Source organism: Balaenoptera borealis (assembly GCF_965194805.1).
Source record: "Balaenoptera borealis genome assembly, chromosome: 1".
NCBI lineage: Eukaryota > Metazoa > Chordata > Mammalia > Artiodactyla > Balaenopteridae > Balaenoptera > Balaenoptera borealis.
Genome location: NC_138860.1, coordinates 79,308,431 through 79,328,064, shown reverse-complemented (window position 1 = coordinate 79,328,064; position 19,634 = coordinate 79,308,431). Strand labels below are relative to the sequence as shown.

General features: G+C 36.1%; 1 protein-coding gene across 1 annotated transcript in view; it reads left to right on the top strand.

The window, feature by feature from the left end:
* The first annotated feature begins 347 nt into the window (after positions 1–347).
* LOC309618705 (uncharacterized protein) overlaps positions 348–19,634 on the top strand; it is a 40,356-nt gene continuing 21,069 nt past the window's right edge. The window contains 1 exon segment of the mRNA XM_082372883.1: positions 348–4,595. Within this exon segment, the coding sequence (XP_082229009.1) occupies positions 3,657–4,595 (939 nt within the window). The 5' untranslated portion in view covers positions 348–3,656.

Sequence of the window (19,634 nt, the reverse complement as noted above, 5' to 3'; positions counted from 1 at the left end):
TCCATAACATATGGGCTCAACTTCCAGTGAAGACATGGGCTAATTATGTTTATGGCTCCTACTCCTCAGGTACCTCAACTAAGGCTACCTTTGAGAAACTTATGACATTATTTTCCAAAATAACCTTGACTTCTAATTAACCCCAGGGCAATGTCTCCAGTGCAGTAGATCAAGTCTCAGGAGTCCAACGATCAGTGTATACTTCTAATAACCACACCCCATGTTGGTCACCAGAATTTCTAAAGATAATGACTTTGGCTGGACAAGTTGAGAGTCCTGATGGATAGAGGAAGATGCAGAGGAGAGCTTCTGTCCCAAGGCAGATTCACTCTCTTTTGCTGATATTTCTTCAGGTTCTGGTCTTTGGCTTAGAATCTACTTGTCAAGGGATCGCAGATCCTGAATGTTTCTGTCTGAATTGAAAGGAGGAGAGCAATGTAGGTACTTACTGAGCAGTGGGAATATTGCTCTAGTCTGGGATTGTGGGGTCTAGACCTGAGTGAGGGCTAGTGCTTGTGAACATTGGCCCCCCATTGCAATTCTGGCAAGTGGCAAGGATAAGAAGGAGAATCATGGGCTGCTTTTAACTTCAGGTATTAAAAGTGATTTGGCATCGTCCATATAGTTCTCTGAAATTTTCTTAATGATCAGATTGGGTCATTTTTGCTGCCAGCTAGATTTTCTTTTCTTTCTTTCTTTTTTCTTTTTTTTGAACTGGTTGCCTCATAGACTACGTGAAACACATACTTAACTAAATCCTCATTTCTCTATCTGCTGTGTACTCATGGATGCATATTTTTAGTTATAATCTAATACTTAAGTTCCATTTTAATAAGGCAATTCAGGATTTTCATGTGTATCTAAGAATACAAAAATTCCACTTCTTTAATATCTGGGGCTGGGTACATAATTTCTCTCAGTTAATTGACTGATTTTTTCCCCTAAGATAAGTATTTGAAAACATCAAAATTTTGCATCAGAAAAATTTGTAGATTTGCTCCCTTTTTGAGGTACCCAGTACCCTCAATTATTGAGTCACTGTTTAAGCTTAAATTATATAAAATTTTTTGGAGCATCGAAGGAGTTAGAAAAATAAGGTGCAGAAGTGTCATCTCCAAGGATCATAACATGAATTCCATTGCTTGGTTCTAGAATATCATAAAGGGAATTTAGGGATCATCTAACTAGAGAATTTTGGAGTCTCTGAGTTGAAAAGTATCTTAAGGATTAGTATTCAAACTTTACCCTAAGTCAAAACTTCTTCTGCAACATGTTATTCAAGGAGCCTCCGTTTAAGTACTTTCAACAGTTTATTACAGTTATTGCTGTATCACCTTTAATTTTAAAAATAAAAAGACTGAATATCCAAGTTAAGTACCTTGCCCGAAGTCACACAAAGCTAGACCTGAAATATAGATCTTCTCACTCCAAACTGAGGGATCTTTTACCTTAATTTTATAGCCTGTGGGTATTTGCTGGAAGATCTTTTTATTCTTCTGCCCTTATGTCTTTCTATCCTTAGTACTGATATAACATGCTCTGTTGGTCTTTGATGTCTTCTTGAGCAGATGGGGGCTACCTTCTCAGATATACTGTGCCAATGAGTCTCCATACACCACGAAAAGGGAAAATATATCAATCATACAACTCATTTAGACTGTGGGGTTATAGTAAGTGTATGTAAAAATCCCCTTAACTGAAATCAGCTGCTCTCATGGGTTTGAGTCACAAATAATCTAAACTGTTTTCTTTTTTGTTTTTTGTTTTTGGTATTGGGGAGAAACAGGTGCTCCTTCAGCATCAGATAATTCTAACTTCTGTGGTCTACTCTATAATTCATACTCAGTGGAGTGAGAATATAGTGGGGATGAGGTGTGGATTAGTTAACAGTAGATCCAGAAAAATCTTGGGAAAGTAATAAGAAAAGGATAAGCAATGATCATAAATTTAGATTTCCCTCAGTGTTTTGAAAGAGGCAGGGTCCCTTTGTCCAGGTGGAGGTATTATACAGGGAAACTGCCTTGTTAGTTTGCTATTCTTCATATAGAAAGCATATGTATATTATACCAATATATATAAGTATACACATACAAATATATGTATATAACAGGGATATATATGGTATTTACTTTCTTTATATTTATATATAATAGAGATACCTTTAGAGTTACAGAATGAAAAACATTCCTATTATTTGTGTTGAAGAACTTTAAAACCAGCATGTGTGACTATCTAATATTAACTTCAAATAATTACACCTACTAAGTTTGTGACCAATTTCTAGTAATTAAGAAAGAACAAAACTTATCTTCAAATTCTAAGGATAGGTACAGTGAGTTTCAGAAATTTCCGATCACTTAACCTAAGGTCTACAAAGCCAAGGTTTGCTATTATCATGAAAAATGCAAAAACAAAATTCTGGTAGCAGATGCAAACAATTCCTCAACACATAATGATGTAAAAGTTTAAATATACTGAAAAGTGTACAAATGAAGACTGGATACAACCAATAAATGTTAAATGATTTTGCATACAAAGAACACTTTCTTTACTTCTTAGGCTTAGGCAGTTGGGAAATACACCCATGAAAAAATGATCTGATATAAGCCCGAAAAACGACTTTAGAAATAATTTTTTCTAGCAGTTTGCAAACTGTGTTTAGTAGTAGAATATCCAAAAGGAATCTTATTGACATAACAATATGCAAAATATATAAAGCCTATGACTTGATCAGGAGTTGTAATCCTGGAAAACTGCCCAATTGTCACATTCTCTGTCACTCTGTGTGACAAGGAAGGTCTTGCCATTTTTGTAAAACTCTATTTTTCTGAGGCACCTCAGAACAGGAAAAGTGAAGTGTGTTTAAAATGCCACAAAGTAAATGAGACTCTTTCTAACAGTATGATGATTCTTCTCTTTCTAAGAAAAGGAGAAAATTTTCTTTAAACTAATGTTATCTTCTGTTCCACCCTTGGCTCAGTGCTCTAGTTTGTGGAACTTCCAGTAATGTTTGTAACTGGTCTGAAAATTAAAGTTTTTTTTCTTTTTTTCATATTGTTTTGCCTATTGACATAAAATTGTTATAATGAGTAATTGACATAAGGTATATGATATTTTTACCACATATCTTATCATATAATAAGTTGTCAATAAACACAAATCCTCTCACAGTTTTGCTCAGAGATAATCTAGTTCTTTTTTTCCTTCCCCATTTGTGGTTGGATAAACTGAAATTCACCTGCTGTGTCTGAACATTACTCATTCTTTCATTCCACTTTCTGATCAAGTTCAGATAGCTGAAGTTTACCATATTTTTCACTTTTGCAGAGCTGTTTTCCTTAGGCTTGTAGTGAGCAAGGAAAACACAATAATCCATAAGTAAGATACAAGGGGAAAAAAACAGATAATTCCTTAATCCTTAGCTAGAGAGATAACATGTTCTTGGTCTTGGAAAAAAGTCTTCTAATTGGTCATCAGTTGTTCTGTTCCATATTTAGCCTTAATTCTTATATTGGCAGGTATTTTTGGAGAAAATGAATGAGTTCCGCCAAATATCTGGAAATGCCTGCCACCTGTAGGCTTTGTGCTGAGTTCCCCATGTATTTCTCCCTCCCTGGATCCTGGCCTCTGGCTCTGACTCTGGCTCTCCTAATAACATGACCATGGAATGGGTCAATGAGACCTTGGTGAGAGAGTTTGTCTTCCTCGGCTTCTCATCTCTGGCTGGGCTGCAGCGGCTACTATTCATTGTCTTCCTGCTCATCTACCTGTTCACCCTGGGCACAAATGCCATCATCATTTCCACCATTGTCCTGGACAGAGCCCTCCATACTCCTATGTACTTCTTCCTTGCTGTACTCTCCTGTTTTGAGACTTGTTACACTTTCATCCTTGTACCCAAGATGCTGGTTGACCTGCTGGCCCAGAAGAAGACCATCTCCTTCTTGGGGTGTTCTATCCAGATGTTTTCCTTCCTCTTCCTAGGTTGCTCTCACTCCTTCCTGCTGGCAGTCATGGGTTATGATCGCTATGTGGCCATCTGTAACCCTCTGCGTTACACAGTGCTCATGGGTTATGGGGTGTGTGTGGGACTTGTGGCTGCTGCCTGTGCCTGTGGCTTCACTGTCTCTCTGGTCACCACCTCCCTGGTATTTCACTTGCCTTTCTACTCCTCCAACCAACTACACCACTTCTTCTGTGACATTTCTCCTGTCCTCAAGCTGGCATCTCATCACTCTCACCTCAGTCAGTTGGTCATATTCATGCTTGCTGTGTTTGCCTTGATTATTCCCCTGTTACTTATCCTGGTTTCCTATATCCGTATCATCTCTGCCATTCTAAAAATCCCATCCTCTGTTGGAAGATACAAAGCCTTCTCTACTTGTGCCTCCCATCTCATTGTTGTAACTGTTCATTATGGTTGTGCCTCTTTCATCTACTTAAGGCCCAAATCTCATTACTCTTCAAGTCAAGACACCCTAATATCTGTGTCTTATACCATCCTCACTCCATTGTTCAATCCAATGGTTTACAGTCTGAGGAATAAGGAATTCAAATCAGCCGTTCGAAGAACAATGGTCCAGACTTCATATCCTGTTAATTAAAGAGCCAGTTATTAACTGTTCAGTTAGTTGTATGCCTTTTATGTGCCAAATAAAATGTGTGCTTTCAAATATTTTCTCATTTAAATGTAGAACATGCTGTAATGTAAAGACATTTTTCATATGAAGAGAATGAGGCTCAAAGAAGATAAGACATTCTGGTTCTCTGCCATGAGTAATGCTCTAAGAAGGCTATGTAGACATGTGAAAAGATTACTCATTTCTAGAATAAATTTCATCACATTTTACTGCTGTAAAGATTTATTATTCAAAAACAAATAAATCCATTGATGAGAGTAAAGATGCACCAAAGCTGTCTAGTTCAAAGGAACAGAAGAATATATGACTATCTATTCCTACCCCTCCTGATATTAGTTCTTCCTTTCCAGAAGACAACAGGCAACCTTGGTCCCCTCCATTCTACAGCGAACTTTAGTGTCCCTTTTTGGTCCTTGGTTCCACCCCCCACCAAATCTACATATTGAAATGGCTTTGCCTTTACTTGGGATTATTTTGTCCTTTCCTTGTTTGAGACTGGAACCTTATTATGGACGACACCTTATTTTGTTCATTTCTTTCTTCTTGTATGTTATCATTGATGAGCACTTTCTATAATCTTCCTAGAAATTTCTCATGAGTTTAATAAATGATTTTTCTGTGTTCCAGGCTATAGTAATGCAAACTTTCCAAGAAAGCAAGTAAATGCCCCCTTTTACCAAACTATAATAACAGCTTCCTCTCTGTCCTTCAAATGCTTACCAACAGTGGCCTCAAGGCTCTTACACCTTTCAGTGATAGATTCCTTAAGGCTTTACAGATTTTCCTACCATCAGATTCAAACTCAATGCCATATTTTTAAAGTTTTAATTATAATAGCACCCTGACTTTAGATACCAAATTCTGTTCTAGTTATTTATTTCCATTTAGCAAACTACCCTGTAGTTTAGCTAAGATAGCAACAGTTATTTATCTTACATACAAATCCACAATTTTGGCAAGACTTCATGGGACAGCTTGTATCTACTTTTTGTGGGGTCACCTTAGTTGACCCAACTAGGGCTGAAGGGCCATTTACAAAATTGGTCACTTATGTGGCTCGTTAGTTCATGTTAAATGTTGGCTGTGTGCAAATCTGGGGCTATTGGGGCTTCCCTGGTGGCGCAGTGGTTGAGAATCTGCCTGCCAATGCAGGGGACATGGGTTCGAGCCCTGGTCTGGGAAGATTCCAGGTGCCGCAGAGCAGCTGGGCCTGTGAGCCACAATTACTGAGCCTGCGCGTCTGGAGCCTGTGCTCTGTAGCAAGAGAGGCCGCGATAGTGAGAGGCCCGTGCACTGCGATGAAGAGTGGCCCCCGCTTGCCACAACTAGAGAAAGCCCTTGCACAGAAACGAAGACCCAACACAGCCATTAATAAATAAATAAACAAATACTTAAACAAACAAACAAAAAGAAAAACAAAAAACAGTGGCTTAAAAAAAAATCTGGGGCTATTGAGTCTTGGTTTCTTACCACATGGATTTTATAAGGACTGCTTGGGCTGGCATGGTGGCTAGAGTAGGATATCAAGATGGCAGAGTATGAGGACACCAAGCTCACCTTGCTCCACCCACACATAAAAAATACAGATACATGTGGAACAATTCTCAGTGAAAACAAACTGGAGACTAGCAGAAAGACTCTTATACAACCAAGACTGTAAGAAAGATCTACACAGGGTTGGGTAGGGAGGGAAGAGAAGTGATCAGGTTGGGACATGCACCCCTCGGAGGGGACACAGAAAAAGAGGGAGATTACACAGGCTGAGAATAAGTCTGAACCACATATTGGATGCCACAGCCCTGAGGTCTGACACCAGGAGGACGAGATCCCTTAGCTGGTTTGAAAATGATGAGGACTGACAGCAGGGCTGTAGAACCTAGACCCTTCTCATGAAGAGCATGTACATGCTTGCTTACACCCAAAACAAGGTAGAAGAAGCACAGTGAAGATGCCCAGAACTCTGGCCAGTTTTCCACAACCACCCCAGTGCTCACCCCAGCCCTGCTCTGGTCCCTCTTGCTCTGCAACACAGCTCCACACTAGGATGAAGATGCTGCAGCAGAGGAGAAGGCACAGTTTCAGGGGACAGAGACAGCTCAGACCCAACACAGTATTCAAACTGGGTGCTGGCAGCCATTATGGCATTCATGGGAGCAGCAGATCAGAAGTAGTCAGAATTCTGACTGATGCTGGGACAGCCCCAGCCTATGCCCTTACTCATGCCAACTCAGTTAAATGTAATAGATATACACAGGACATTCCATCCAAAAACATCAGAATATACATTTTTTCCCCCAAGTATACAGGGAACATGCTCCAGGATAGATCAAATACTAGGCCACAAAACAAGTCTCAACAAATTTAAGGAGATGGAAATTATATCAAGTATTTTTTCTGGTTCTAATAGTATGATATTAGAAATCAGTTATGGTAAGAAAAATGGGAAAAACACAAACATGTAGAGACAAAACAACATGCTACTGAAGACACAGTGGGTCAATGAGGAAATCAAAGAAGAAATCAGAAAATACCACAAAACAAATGAAAATAAAAACACACTTTCCAAAATCTAAGGGATGCAACAAAAGCAATTTTAAGAGGAAAGTTTATAGTGATACAGTGCTACCTCAAGAAAGAATAAAAGTCTCAAATAAACTACCTAATATACCATTTAAGGGAATTAGAAAAAGAAGAGCAAACAAAGCCACAGTCAGTCAGCAGAAGGAAGGATAATAAAGGTAAGAGAGAAAATAAATTAAATAGAGACCAAAAAAATAGAAAAGATAAATGAAACCAAAAGCTGGTTTTTTGAAAAGATTAAAAAAAAAATTATCAGCCAAGCTCAACAAGAAAAAAGAGAGAGGACCCAAATAAACAAAATAAAATTTGAAAGAATAGAAATAACAGCTGATGTCACAGAGATATGAACAAATCGTGAGAATATTACAAACAGTTAAATGCCATCAAATGGGCTAACCTAGAAAAACTGGATAAATTTCTAGAAATATACATCTCCCAAGACTGAATCAGGAAGAAATATACAATCTAAACAGACTTATCATTAGAAGTGAAATTGAATTTGTAATACAAAAAAAAAAAAAAAAAAAAATCTCCCAGCATACAGAAGTCCAGGACCTGGTGGCTCACAGGACAAATTCTATCAAACACATAAAGAAGAGCTAATGCCTATTATCAGACTATTCCCCCAAATTGGAGAGGATGGAACATCCCCAATTTTATGATACGGGACCCTCATTACCCTGGTACCAAAACCAGAAATAAAGAAAATTCAGCCAGTATCTCTGATGAATGTAGATGCAAAAATCCCCAACAAAATTTAGCAAACCTAATTCAACAATATATAAACAGGATCATACACCATGTTCAAGTGGAATTTATTTCAGGGGTACAAGGATGGTTCAATATCTGCAAATCAATCAATGCAATACACCACTTTAACAAAAAGGAGAGGTAAAAATCACATGATCATCTCAACAGATGAAGAGAAAGAATTTGAAAAAAATTAATATTTATTCATGATAAAACTATAAAACTCTCATTGAAGTTGGTATAGAGGGGGGAACATATCTTAACATAATAAAGGCCATTTATGACAAACCCACAGCTAACATAATACTCAATGGTAAAATGCTGAAAGCTTTTCCTCTAAAATTAGGAACAAGACAACGATGTCCAGCCTCACCACTTCAATTTAACACAGTGTCAGAAATTCTGGCTACAGCAGTCAGACAACAAAAAGAAATAAAATTCATCCAAATTAGAAGAGAAGAGGTAAATTGTCACTATATTCAGTTGACATGATACTATATATAAGAAGCCCTAAAGTCTCCACAAAAAATATTAGACCTAATAAATGAATTCAGTAAAGTTGCAGGATACAAGATTAATACACTGAAATTTGTTGCTTTTCTATACACTAGTAATAAGCTGGTAGAAAGGGAAAGCAAGAAAACAATTCTGTTTAAAACCACATCAAAAAGAATAAAATAAATAGGAATAAACTAAACCAAAATGTGAAAGATCTGTAGTCTGAATACTGTAAAACAATGATGAAGGGAATTGAAGAAGATACAATGAATTGGAAAGATATCCTGTGTTCATGGATTGGAACAATTAATATTATTAAAATGTCCGTACTACTGAAAGCAATCTACAGAATCAATACAATTCCTATCAAAATATTCATGACATTTTCACAAGTAGAACAAATGTGAAGTAGAACAAATAATCCTAAAATTTATATGGAACCACAAAAGACCCTAAATAGCCAAAGCAATCTTGAGATAAAAGAACAAAGCTAGAGGTATCACACTCCCTGACTTCAGACCATTCTACAAAGTTATAGTCATCAAAACAGTATGGTACTGGCACAAAAACAGACACATATATCAATGGAACAGAATAGAGATCACAGAAATATACTTATATACCTATGATCAATTAATCTACAACAAAGGAAGCAAGAATATACAATGAACAAAAGACAGTCTCTCCAATTAGTGACACTGGGAAAACTGGACAGCTACATGTAAAAGAAAGAGATTAGAACATTTTCTCATACCATACCAAAATAAACTCAAAATTGATTAAAAACTAAATATAAGGTTGGAAACCAGGGCTTCCCTGGTGACACAGTGGTTGAGAGTCTACCTGCCAATGCAGGGGACACGGGTTTGAGCCTTGGTCTGGGAGGATCCCACATGCCATGGAGCAACTAAGCCCATGAGCCACAGCTACTGAGCCTGCTCATCTGGAGCCCGTGCTCCGCAACGGGAGAGGTCGCGACAGTGAGAGGCCCATGCACCGTGATGAAGAGTGACCCCCACTTGCTGCAACTAGAGAAAGCCCTCACACAGAAACGAAGACCCAACACAGTCAAAAATAAATAAATAAATAAAAAAAAAAAAAAAAAAAAAAGACTGGAAACTATAAAACTTCCAGAAAAAAATACAGGTAGAACATGCTTTGACAGAAATCGTAGCAATATTGTTTTTTGGATCTGTCTCCTATAGCAAAAGAAACAAAAGCAAAAATAAACGAATGGGACCTAACTAAACGTAAAAGCTTTTGCACAGAAAAGGAAACCACTGACAAAAGGTTTACCCTACTGAATGGGAGAAAATATGTGCAAATAATGTGACCAATAAGGGGTTAATATCCAAAATATATAAACATCTCACACAACTCAATATAAAAAAAAGATTAAAACATGGGCAGAAGACCTGAATAGACATTTTTCCAAAGAAGATATACAGATGACAAACAGGCACATGAAAAGTGCTCAACATCACTAATAATCAGAGAAATGCAAATCAAAACCACGAGATATCACCTCACGCCTGTCAGAATGACTATCATCAAAAAATTTACAAATAACAAATGTTGGCAAGTATGTGGAAAAAAGGGTACCCCAGCAAACTGTTTATTGGAATGTAATTGGTGCAGCCACTATGGAAAACACTATTGAGTTTCCTCAGAAAACTAAAAATAAAACTACCATATGATCCAGCAATTCCACTCCTTGGTATATATCTGAAGAAAATGAAAACACTAATTCAAAAAGATACATGCACCCCAATGTTCATAGCAGCTTTATTTATGATAAACCAACCTATGGAAGCAACTTATGTGTCCACCAACAGATGAATGGATAAAGAAGATGTGAGGTATATATATAAATATATATACACACAAGGGAATATTACTGTCACAAAAATAATGAAATTTTGCCATTTGCAATAACATGAATGGACCTGGAGGGTATTATGCTTAGTGAACTTAGTCAGACAAAGACAAATATTGTATGTTATATTTATATGTGGAATCTAAAAAAATAAAACAAACAAGTGATTATAACAAAACAGAGAGACTCACAGATATAGAGAACAAACTAGTGGTTACCAATGGGGAAAGAGAAGGCAGGATGGGCAAGATGGGGGTAGGAGATTAAGAGGTGTAACTTACTATGTATAAAATAAATAAACTATCAGTATATATTGTACAACAGAAGGAATATAGCCAATATTTTATAATAATTGTGAATGGAGTGTAATCCACAATAAAATTGAATCACTATGTTGTATACCTGAAACTAATATAATATTGTAAATCAAATAAACTTCATTAAAAAAAAACATGTGTAGGGAATAAAAGTTGATGTTCCAAGATAGCCAAGTGACACATGAAAAGATGCTCAACATCTCTCATTATTAGACAGATGCAAATCAAAACTAAAATGAGGAATCACCTCACACAGATCAGAATGCCCATCAGCAAAAAGTCTACAAATAATAAATGTTGGAGAGGGTGTGGAGAAAAAGGAACCCTACTACACTGTTGGTGGGAATGTAAATTGGTACAGCCACTGTGGCGAACAGTAGGGAGATTCCTTAAGAAACTAAAAATAGAGCTACCATATGATCCAGCAATCTCACTCCTGGGCAAATATCCAGAGAAAAACATGGTTTGAAAGGATATATGCATCCCAATGTTCATTTCAGAGCTGTTTACAATAGTCAAGACATAGAAGGAACCCAAATGTTCATCGACAGATGAATGGATAAAGAAGTACATATGGTACTTGTATATTGTGGTACATATATACAATGGAATATTACTCAGCCATTAAAAAGAATGAAATAATGCCATTTGTAGCAACATGGATGGACCTGGAGATTATCATACTAAGTGAAGTAAGTCAGACAAAGACAAATATCATATGATATCGTTTATATGCAGAATCTAAAAAATATGATACAAATGAACTTATTTACAAAACAGAAACAGCCTCACAGACTTAAAGAATGAACTTATGGTTACCAGGGGTAAGGGTTGGGGGGGAGGGATAGATTTGGAATTTTGTATTGACATTTACATACTACTATATTTAAAATAGATAACCAACAAGGACTTACTGTATAGCACAGGGAACACTGCTCAATACACTGTAATGGCCTATATGGTAAAATAATTTGAAAAAGAATAGATACATGTGTATGTATAACTGAATCATTTTGCTGTACACCTGAAATTAACACAACATTGTTAATCAACTCTACTCCAATATATAAAAAATAAGTTGATGTTCCAAGAATTAGGAAGTAGAAGCTGACAGGCTCTAGAGACCAGAGTTTATAAACCAATATAGCATCAATTTTGCTATAATCTATTGGAACAAATAGTCATTCAGCCTACCCAGATTCAGGGGAAATATATAGCTTTCAGATGAATCTTCTCACTGAAAGATTTCCTTAAGATCTAGCCATGGCCCCAATCTGTGACATAACTGAAGGAGAGAGAAGCCACCAAGTTCTAGTCATCAAATTCTTACTTAATACTTTGGAATTTTCTTCTCCTCTTCATGCCTGCAGCATCTCTGATATAATTTATACAAGAGCAGGTCACATGAGCCCCTGAGAAAGACATCTATGAGTGTCTAGTATTTCCCCATTTCTAGCCCAAAGTGTCTGGACTCACTGCCAGAGGGAATAAATATGCAATGTGAAATTAGGAGGTAGACTCCTGAGAAGTCTCAGCCAATACCTAAAACAGGGCACTATGACATCTTACTCCAGAACCCAAATTTTCTTTCTTTCTTTATTGAACAAATATCAATCACGCTCATGTTATATTCCAGAAACATATAAGTTTCTCATGTGTCTGAAAGATCTATGTTGCTTCTGCCCTTCTAATTTTCTGTCCTCTATTCTTTGTATCTTTCTTCCTCTCTTCTAGCTTTCAGAAATGTGAATATGAAATGGATATTTTTCTCAAAACTAAGAATAAAAATTTAGTCATTAGGTAGGGATACTCAAAGGAGGTAATTAACAAATTACCTGTCTGTTTTAACAAATAGGACCAAGAAAACTTCCACCTCTCTAATAAGTCCCCAGAGAATTTCTGGGAGGAAACCAACTAATTTCCACAGTATATTAGAAAGGGACTTTTCTTTGACCAACTAATTCTCATAGTATATTACCATAGTTCTACTTGTTAATTGGGGAAATTATGGGCAAGCATTGGGCAAAATGTGGTAATTAGATCCCTATGGAGATAAACATTTCAATTACTAACCAAGGCATTGAAGTCATTGCTAATGTAAAAAGGAAGACCATTGTCATACTCATTGAGGATATACCTAAACTATCCAAGGTACAGGTGATATTTTTGTGTGGAGCAATGTAGATAGTTTTCTTATAATGGTCCAGAGTTTGTAGAAAATGGTAGAAGAGCCCTTGGATATTATGACAGTGAAGATAATTTTGGTAAATTTCACCTAGAAACCTTCATAGAAGATTCCAGGATGTGTCCAAGAATGAAGACACCTGCATGTTACTGGGCACTAAACTCCGATTTGAAAAAAATGTGAAATTTTTATTTTTATTTAGGGACTCTTATTTCCATATTGAGAAGAGCAGTGACAATCCACTTATTTTTATGTCAAATTTTAAAATTGTTGAGTTTTCCCTGGAGCCAGTGATCTGTTATCCCCTAGTTGTTAGTAGTGGAAAATAGAAAATGTGATCAAATGATAGAAAGGGCAGTTCGATGGTGAAAAATGTAAGGATAAAGAAAGATCAAGATCAAGAGAAAGGCAGGGCCACAGGGTAAGTTTTGATTTTTTCATAAGGGGATACAGTATAAGAAAGAAAGAGAACAAAAATTTATACAGAACATGGAAATAAGGAGAACATAAAAAGTATTTTTACTTAGGAGGCACATGGTGGTGCAAAGGGGACCAAACTGCTGTAAAGTGAACTGAGATCATTATTAATTTATTAATGGACTATTTATTTATTCATCAAGACTTTATATTTCATATATTCCATATATTTAAATATTGGGTAATGTTTTGAGAATTCGCAGGGCATATGTTGTGGTATTTATCCTTGAGTCTGTCTGGTCTATTGGAGAGACAATCAGGAGACAATAATTTGGATGTAACATGTTGAGTATTTTGATAAAGACACATGAAACAACCTTTAAATATATTAAGCTTTAAATATACTAGAAACAACAAATTCTTCCTAGACACATTAGACAACGTTCAATAACTGGTGACTTTAAAAAGTGTGAAGAATGAGTGGATCACAGATGAAAGTTAGAGGATATTTGTGGCTGACATTCCTTTCTCTCTCTCTCTCCAAGAAGTCTTGAAGTACAAAGGCATATATAGAAAACTCTATGTATTTTAGTGCAAGTCCTGTGTGATTAAAATTTAGGTTGCAAATGTAGATAAGGGGTAAAATTAGTTGCCTTTTTAACCAACTTAAGAAATTGGCTTTACCTTACAAGTGGTGAAGAGTTATTGAGCAAAATAATGAAAAATCAATTTGCTCTTTCCCCTTGTTGAAGAGGCAATTTAATTACCCTATATGTCCTTTTCTTTTTCCATCTTTTTATTTTCTCCAAGCTTTCTTTGAACGTGTAATATCCTCCTTTCCAAATTCAGAAAATAACAATACCACTTGTTTGTCCGCACACCCGAAAGACTGTGGCAGCAGCCTCCCTATGGCTCTTTTATAAAAGGTATAATGACATGAAATGGTCTGTAGGACCTTTACTTTCTTTCCTGCTTATGTCTGCATGTCCAAATCCAAAATATTCTCCCCAGCTTGTTTCAACTGCCATCTCTCTGCCATGCAGCTGTCTCAGATCCCAGAATCTGTAAGTAACAAATCTTTTCCCCTATAGAATTCCCATATTCCTTTTATGACACTTCATGTTCTATTTTGTGTAAAGGTTTTATCTCCAGTAGACTATAAGCTACTTGTAACCAGGGTCCTTGCCATTTCATCTTTTATTTACCCACAGTACTTAGCATAGTGCCTGGCATGTAACAGAAACTCCACAAATATTTGTCAATGAATAAATCAATAGCTATTTCCAAAAAACACAATCTGCTATTTACCAAATATTTTATGCAACATTCCAGACTGGGTTAAGTACAGTCAACGTTTTCCATAGTCAATTTATTCTGCAACTTCAGTTTCCACATAAGTTCTGTGGATAAGTTTGAAAAAGTAAATGACGTATTACAGGGGTTAGCAGGGGAGGGTCAGGGAATAGCCATTGAGTAATGTGGCCTTTCTTTGCTTTCAGAAACTCCATCTGTCTTTGGGTAACTAGTCGCTGTCCTTTCCGAGGATGACCCTATAAAAGAAAAAATATTCAAAGAAAGGAGACCAGGAAGTTGGAAATGTAGAGAAGATATCCCAGGAGGAATAATAGGGCAGTCTTTGTTCTGGTCAAAAGCACAGGGTGTACTTCTTATTTATAAAGTTTAGAGATAAGGCAATTCAAAGATATCAGAAGTCCCATTTCAAAATTTTACTAAAACTTTGTCTAAGCAAAAGATCAAACAATAATAGAAATTGTATTATTTGTAAAGGACTTTAAGACCAACAGTAAAGTGCTGTTAAAATTTTAAAAGTTTATGTGATGAGATAATGGAGAAAACCATTTGATAATAAGAAAAGAAAATGAAAAGGCAGCACTTTTTTTCTTCCAGTTTTACTGAGATATAATTAACATGCAACACTATATAAGATTAAGGTATACAGCATACTGATCTGATTTACATACATCATGACATGATGATCACAATAAGTTTAGTGAACACCCATCATCTCATATAGGTACAAAATTAAAGAAATAAAAAAAAAATAAAAAATTAAATAGAGGAAAGTATTAATAATTATATTTTTTCTTGTGATGAGAACTCTTAGGATTTACTCTCTTAATAACCTTCATATATAACATACAGTAGTTAATTATATTTTTTTGGGATGACATCAGGGATCAAACCTACGCCCCCTGCAGTGGAAGCATGGAGTTTTAACAAGTGGACTGCCAGGGGAGTCCCTTCAATGTTCTTTTTAAAGCTTAATGAATAAAACTGACATTCATATTTCATGTGTGACCTCCATTTTCAAGGTAAAATGTAACTGTATTCTCCCTTGAAATTTTACTTAGATTTTCAAATCAAAGTGTATAAAATAATCAATAAAGCTCTCATATTTTAAAATTACTACTTATATTTCTATTTTTGGCTCCCTGTTTTCAATTTTGTATTAGGTCTTTTTATATTATTTTTATTCTTACTAGTTAAATAATTAAGGCATTTTAACATCTTTATTGGAGTATAATTGTTTTACAATGTTGTGTTAGATTCTGCTGTATAACAAAGTGAATTAGCTATATGTATACATATATCCCCATATTCCCTCCCTCTCGCGTATTCAACTATGTTGAATAATAGTAGTGAGAGTGGGCATCCTTGTCTTGTTCCTGATTTTAGAGGAAATGGTTTCAGTTTTTCACCACTGAGAACGATGTTGGCTGTGGGTTTGTCATATATAGCCTTTATTATGTTGCGATAAGTTCCCTCTACGCCTACCTTCTGGAGGTTTTTTGTCATAAATTGGTGTTAAATTTGGTTGGAAGCTTTTTCTGCATCTATTGAGATGATCATATGGCTTTTATCATTCAGTTTGTTAATATGGTGTATCACATTGATTGATTTGTATATATTGAAGAATCCTTGCATTCCTGGGATAAACCCCACTTGATCATGGTGTATGATCCTTTGAATGGGCTGTTGGATTCTGTTTGTTAGTACTTTGTTGAGGATATTTGTATCTATGTTCATCAGTGATATTGGTTTGTAATTTTGTTTTTTTGTGACATCTTTGTCTTGTTGTGGTATCAGGGTAAGGGTGGTCTTGTAGAATGAGTTTGGGAGTGTTTGTCCCTCTGCTATATTTTGGAAGAGTTTGAGAAGGATAGCTCTTCTCTAAATGTTTGACAGAATTTGACTGTGAATCCATCTGGTCTGGGCTTTTGCTTGTTGGAAGGTTTTTAATCACAGTCTCAATTTCAGGGCTTGTGATCTGTCTGTTTATATTCTCTATTTCTTCCTGGTTCAGTCTCGGAAGGTTGTGTTTTTCTAAGAATTTGTCCATTTCTTCCAGGTTGTCCATTTTATTGGCAGATAGTTGCTTATAGTAATCCTTCATGATTCTTTGTATTTTTGCAGTGTCAGTTGTTACTTCTCCTTTTTCATTTCTAATTCTGTTGATTTAAGTCTTCTCTCTTTATTTCTTGGTGAGTCTGGCTCGTGGTTTATCAATTTTGTTTATCTTCTCAAAGAACCAGCTTTTAGTTTTATTGATCTTTGCTATTGTTTCTTTCACTTCTTTTTCATTTATTGCTGATATGATCTTTATTATTTCTTTCCTTCTGCTATCTTTGGGTTTCTTTTGTTCTTCTTTCTCTAACTGATATGTGTGTAAGGTTAGGTTGTTATTTGAGATTTTTCTTGTTTCTTTAGGTAGGATTGTATTGTTATAAGCTTCCCTCTTAGAACTGCCTTTGCTGCATCCTATAGATTTTGGGTCGTTTTGTTTTCATTGTCATTTGGTTCTAGATATTTTTGATTTCCTCAGTGATCTTCAGGTTATTTAGTAGCGTTTTGTTTAGCTTCCAGGGGTTTGTATTTTTTACAGTTTTTTCTTGTAATTTATATCTAGTTTCATAGTGTTGTGGTCAGAAAATATAATTGATACAATTTCAGTTTTCTTAAATTTACCAGTGCTTGATGTGTGACCCAAGTTATGATCTATCCTGGAGAATGTTCCATGAACACTTGAGAAGAAAATGTATTCTGTTGTTTTTGGATGGAATGTTCTATAAATATCAATTAAGTCCACTTTTTTATTAATGTGTCGTTTAAAGCTTGTGTTTCCTTATTTATTTTCATTATGGATGATCTGTCCATTGGTGAAAGTGGGGTGTTAAACTGCCCTACTGCTTGTGTTGCTGTCGATTTCCCCTCTTATGGCTGTTAGCATTTGCCTTATGTATTGAGGTGCTCCTATGTTGGGTGCATAAATATTTACAATTGTTACGTCTTCTTCTTAGATCAATCCCTTCCTCCTTATGTAGTGTCCTTGTCTCTTGTAGTAATCTTTAAAGTCTATTTTGCCTGATATGAGAATTGCTACTCCAGCTTTCTTTTGATTTCCATTTGCATGGAATATCTTTTTCCATCCCCTCACTTTCAGTCTGTATGTGTCCCTAGGTCTGAAGTTGGTCTCTTGTAGACAGCATATATATGCATCTTGTTTTTGTACCCATTCAGCCAGTCTATGTCTATGTCAGTCTATGTCTCTTGTAGACAGCATATATATGCATCTTGTTTTTGTACCCATTCAGCCAGTCTATGTCCCTAGGCCTGAAGTTGGTCTCTTGTAGACAGCATGTATATGCATCTTGTTTTTGTACCCATTCAGCCAGTCTATGTCTTTTGGTTGGAACATTTATTTCATTTACATTTAAGGTAATTATCAATATGTATGTCTTATTAACATTTTCTTAATTGTTTTGGGTTTGTAATTGTATGTCTTTTTCTTGTCTTGTGTTTCCTGCTTAGAGAAGTTCCTTTAGCATTTGTTGTAAAGCTCTTTTGGTGGTGCTGAATTCTCTTAGTATCTGTAAAGGTTTTAATTTCTCCATCGAATCTGAATGAGACCCTTGCTGGGTAGAGCAATATTGGTTGTAGGTTTTTCCCTTTCATCACTTAAATATGTCCTACCACTCCCTTCTGGTTAGCAAAGTTTCTCCTGAAAGATCAGTTGTTAACCTTATGGGGATTCCCTTGTATGTTATTTGTTGCTTTCCCTTGCTGCTTTTAATATTTTTTCTTTGCATTAATTTTTGATAGTTTGATTAATATGTGTCTTGGCATGTTTCTCCTTGGATTTATCCTGTATGGGACTCTCTGCACTTCCTGGACTTGATTGACTATTTCCTTTCCCATGTTAGGGAAGTTTTCAACTATAATCTCTTCAAATATTTTCTCAGGCCCTTTCTTTTTCTCTTCTTCTGGGAACCCTACAATTCGAATATTGGTGCATTTAATGTTGTCTCAGAAGTCCCTGAGACTGTCCTCAATTCTTTCAATTATTTTTTTTTTACTCTGCTCTGTGGTAGTTATTTCCACTATTTTATCTTCCAGGTTACTTATCTGTTCTTCTACCTCAGTTATTCTGCTATTGATTCCTTCTAGAGAATTTTTACTTTCATTTATTGTGTTGTTCATCATGGTTTGCTGTCTCTTTAGTTTCTCTAGGTCCTTGTTAAACGTTTATTTTATTTTCTCCATTCTATTTCCAAGATTTTGGATCATCTTTACTATCATTTCTCTGAATTCTTTTTCAGGTAGACTGCCTATTTCCTCATCATTTGTTTGGTCTGATGGGTTTTTACCTTGCTCCTTCATCATCTGCATATTTCTCTGTGTTCTCATTTTGCTTAACTTACTCTTTTTGGGGTCTCCTTTTCTCAGGCTGCAGTTTCATAGTTCCTATTGTTTTTGGTGTCTTCTCCCAGTGGGTAAGGTTGGTTCAGTGGGTTGTATAGGCTTCCTGGTTAAGAGGACTAGTGCCTGTGTTCTGGTTGGTAGGGCCGGATCATGTCTTTCTGGTGGGCAAGGCTGTGTCTGTTGGTGTGCTTTGGGGTGTCTGTTGACTTAGTATGTTTTTAGGTGGACTCTCTGGTAATGGATGAGGTTGTGTTCCTGTCTTGATAGTTGTTTGCCATGGGGAGTCTAGCACTGGATCTTGCTGGACGTTGGGTGGAACTGGGTGTTAGCATTGAGACAGAGATCTCAGGGACAGTACTAGCCGATTGATATTAGGTGGGGTCAGGAGGTCTCTGGTGGTCCAATGTCCTGAACTTTGTTCTCTCACCTCAGAAGCTTTGGACTGACATCAGCCCAGAGCACCAAGACCCTGTCAGCTACACAGCTCAGAAAAAAAGGGAGAAAAAAAGAGTGAAATAAAACCAAAATTAAAATAAAATAATTAGAATAAAAAAATTACTAAAATAAAAAAGTAATAAAAAAGAAAAAAAGAAGAGAGCAACCAAACCAATAAACAAATCCACCAATGATAACAAGTGCTAAAGACTATA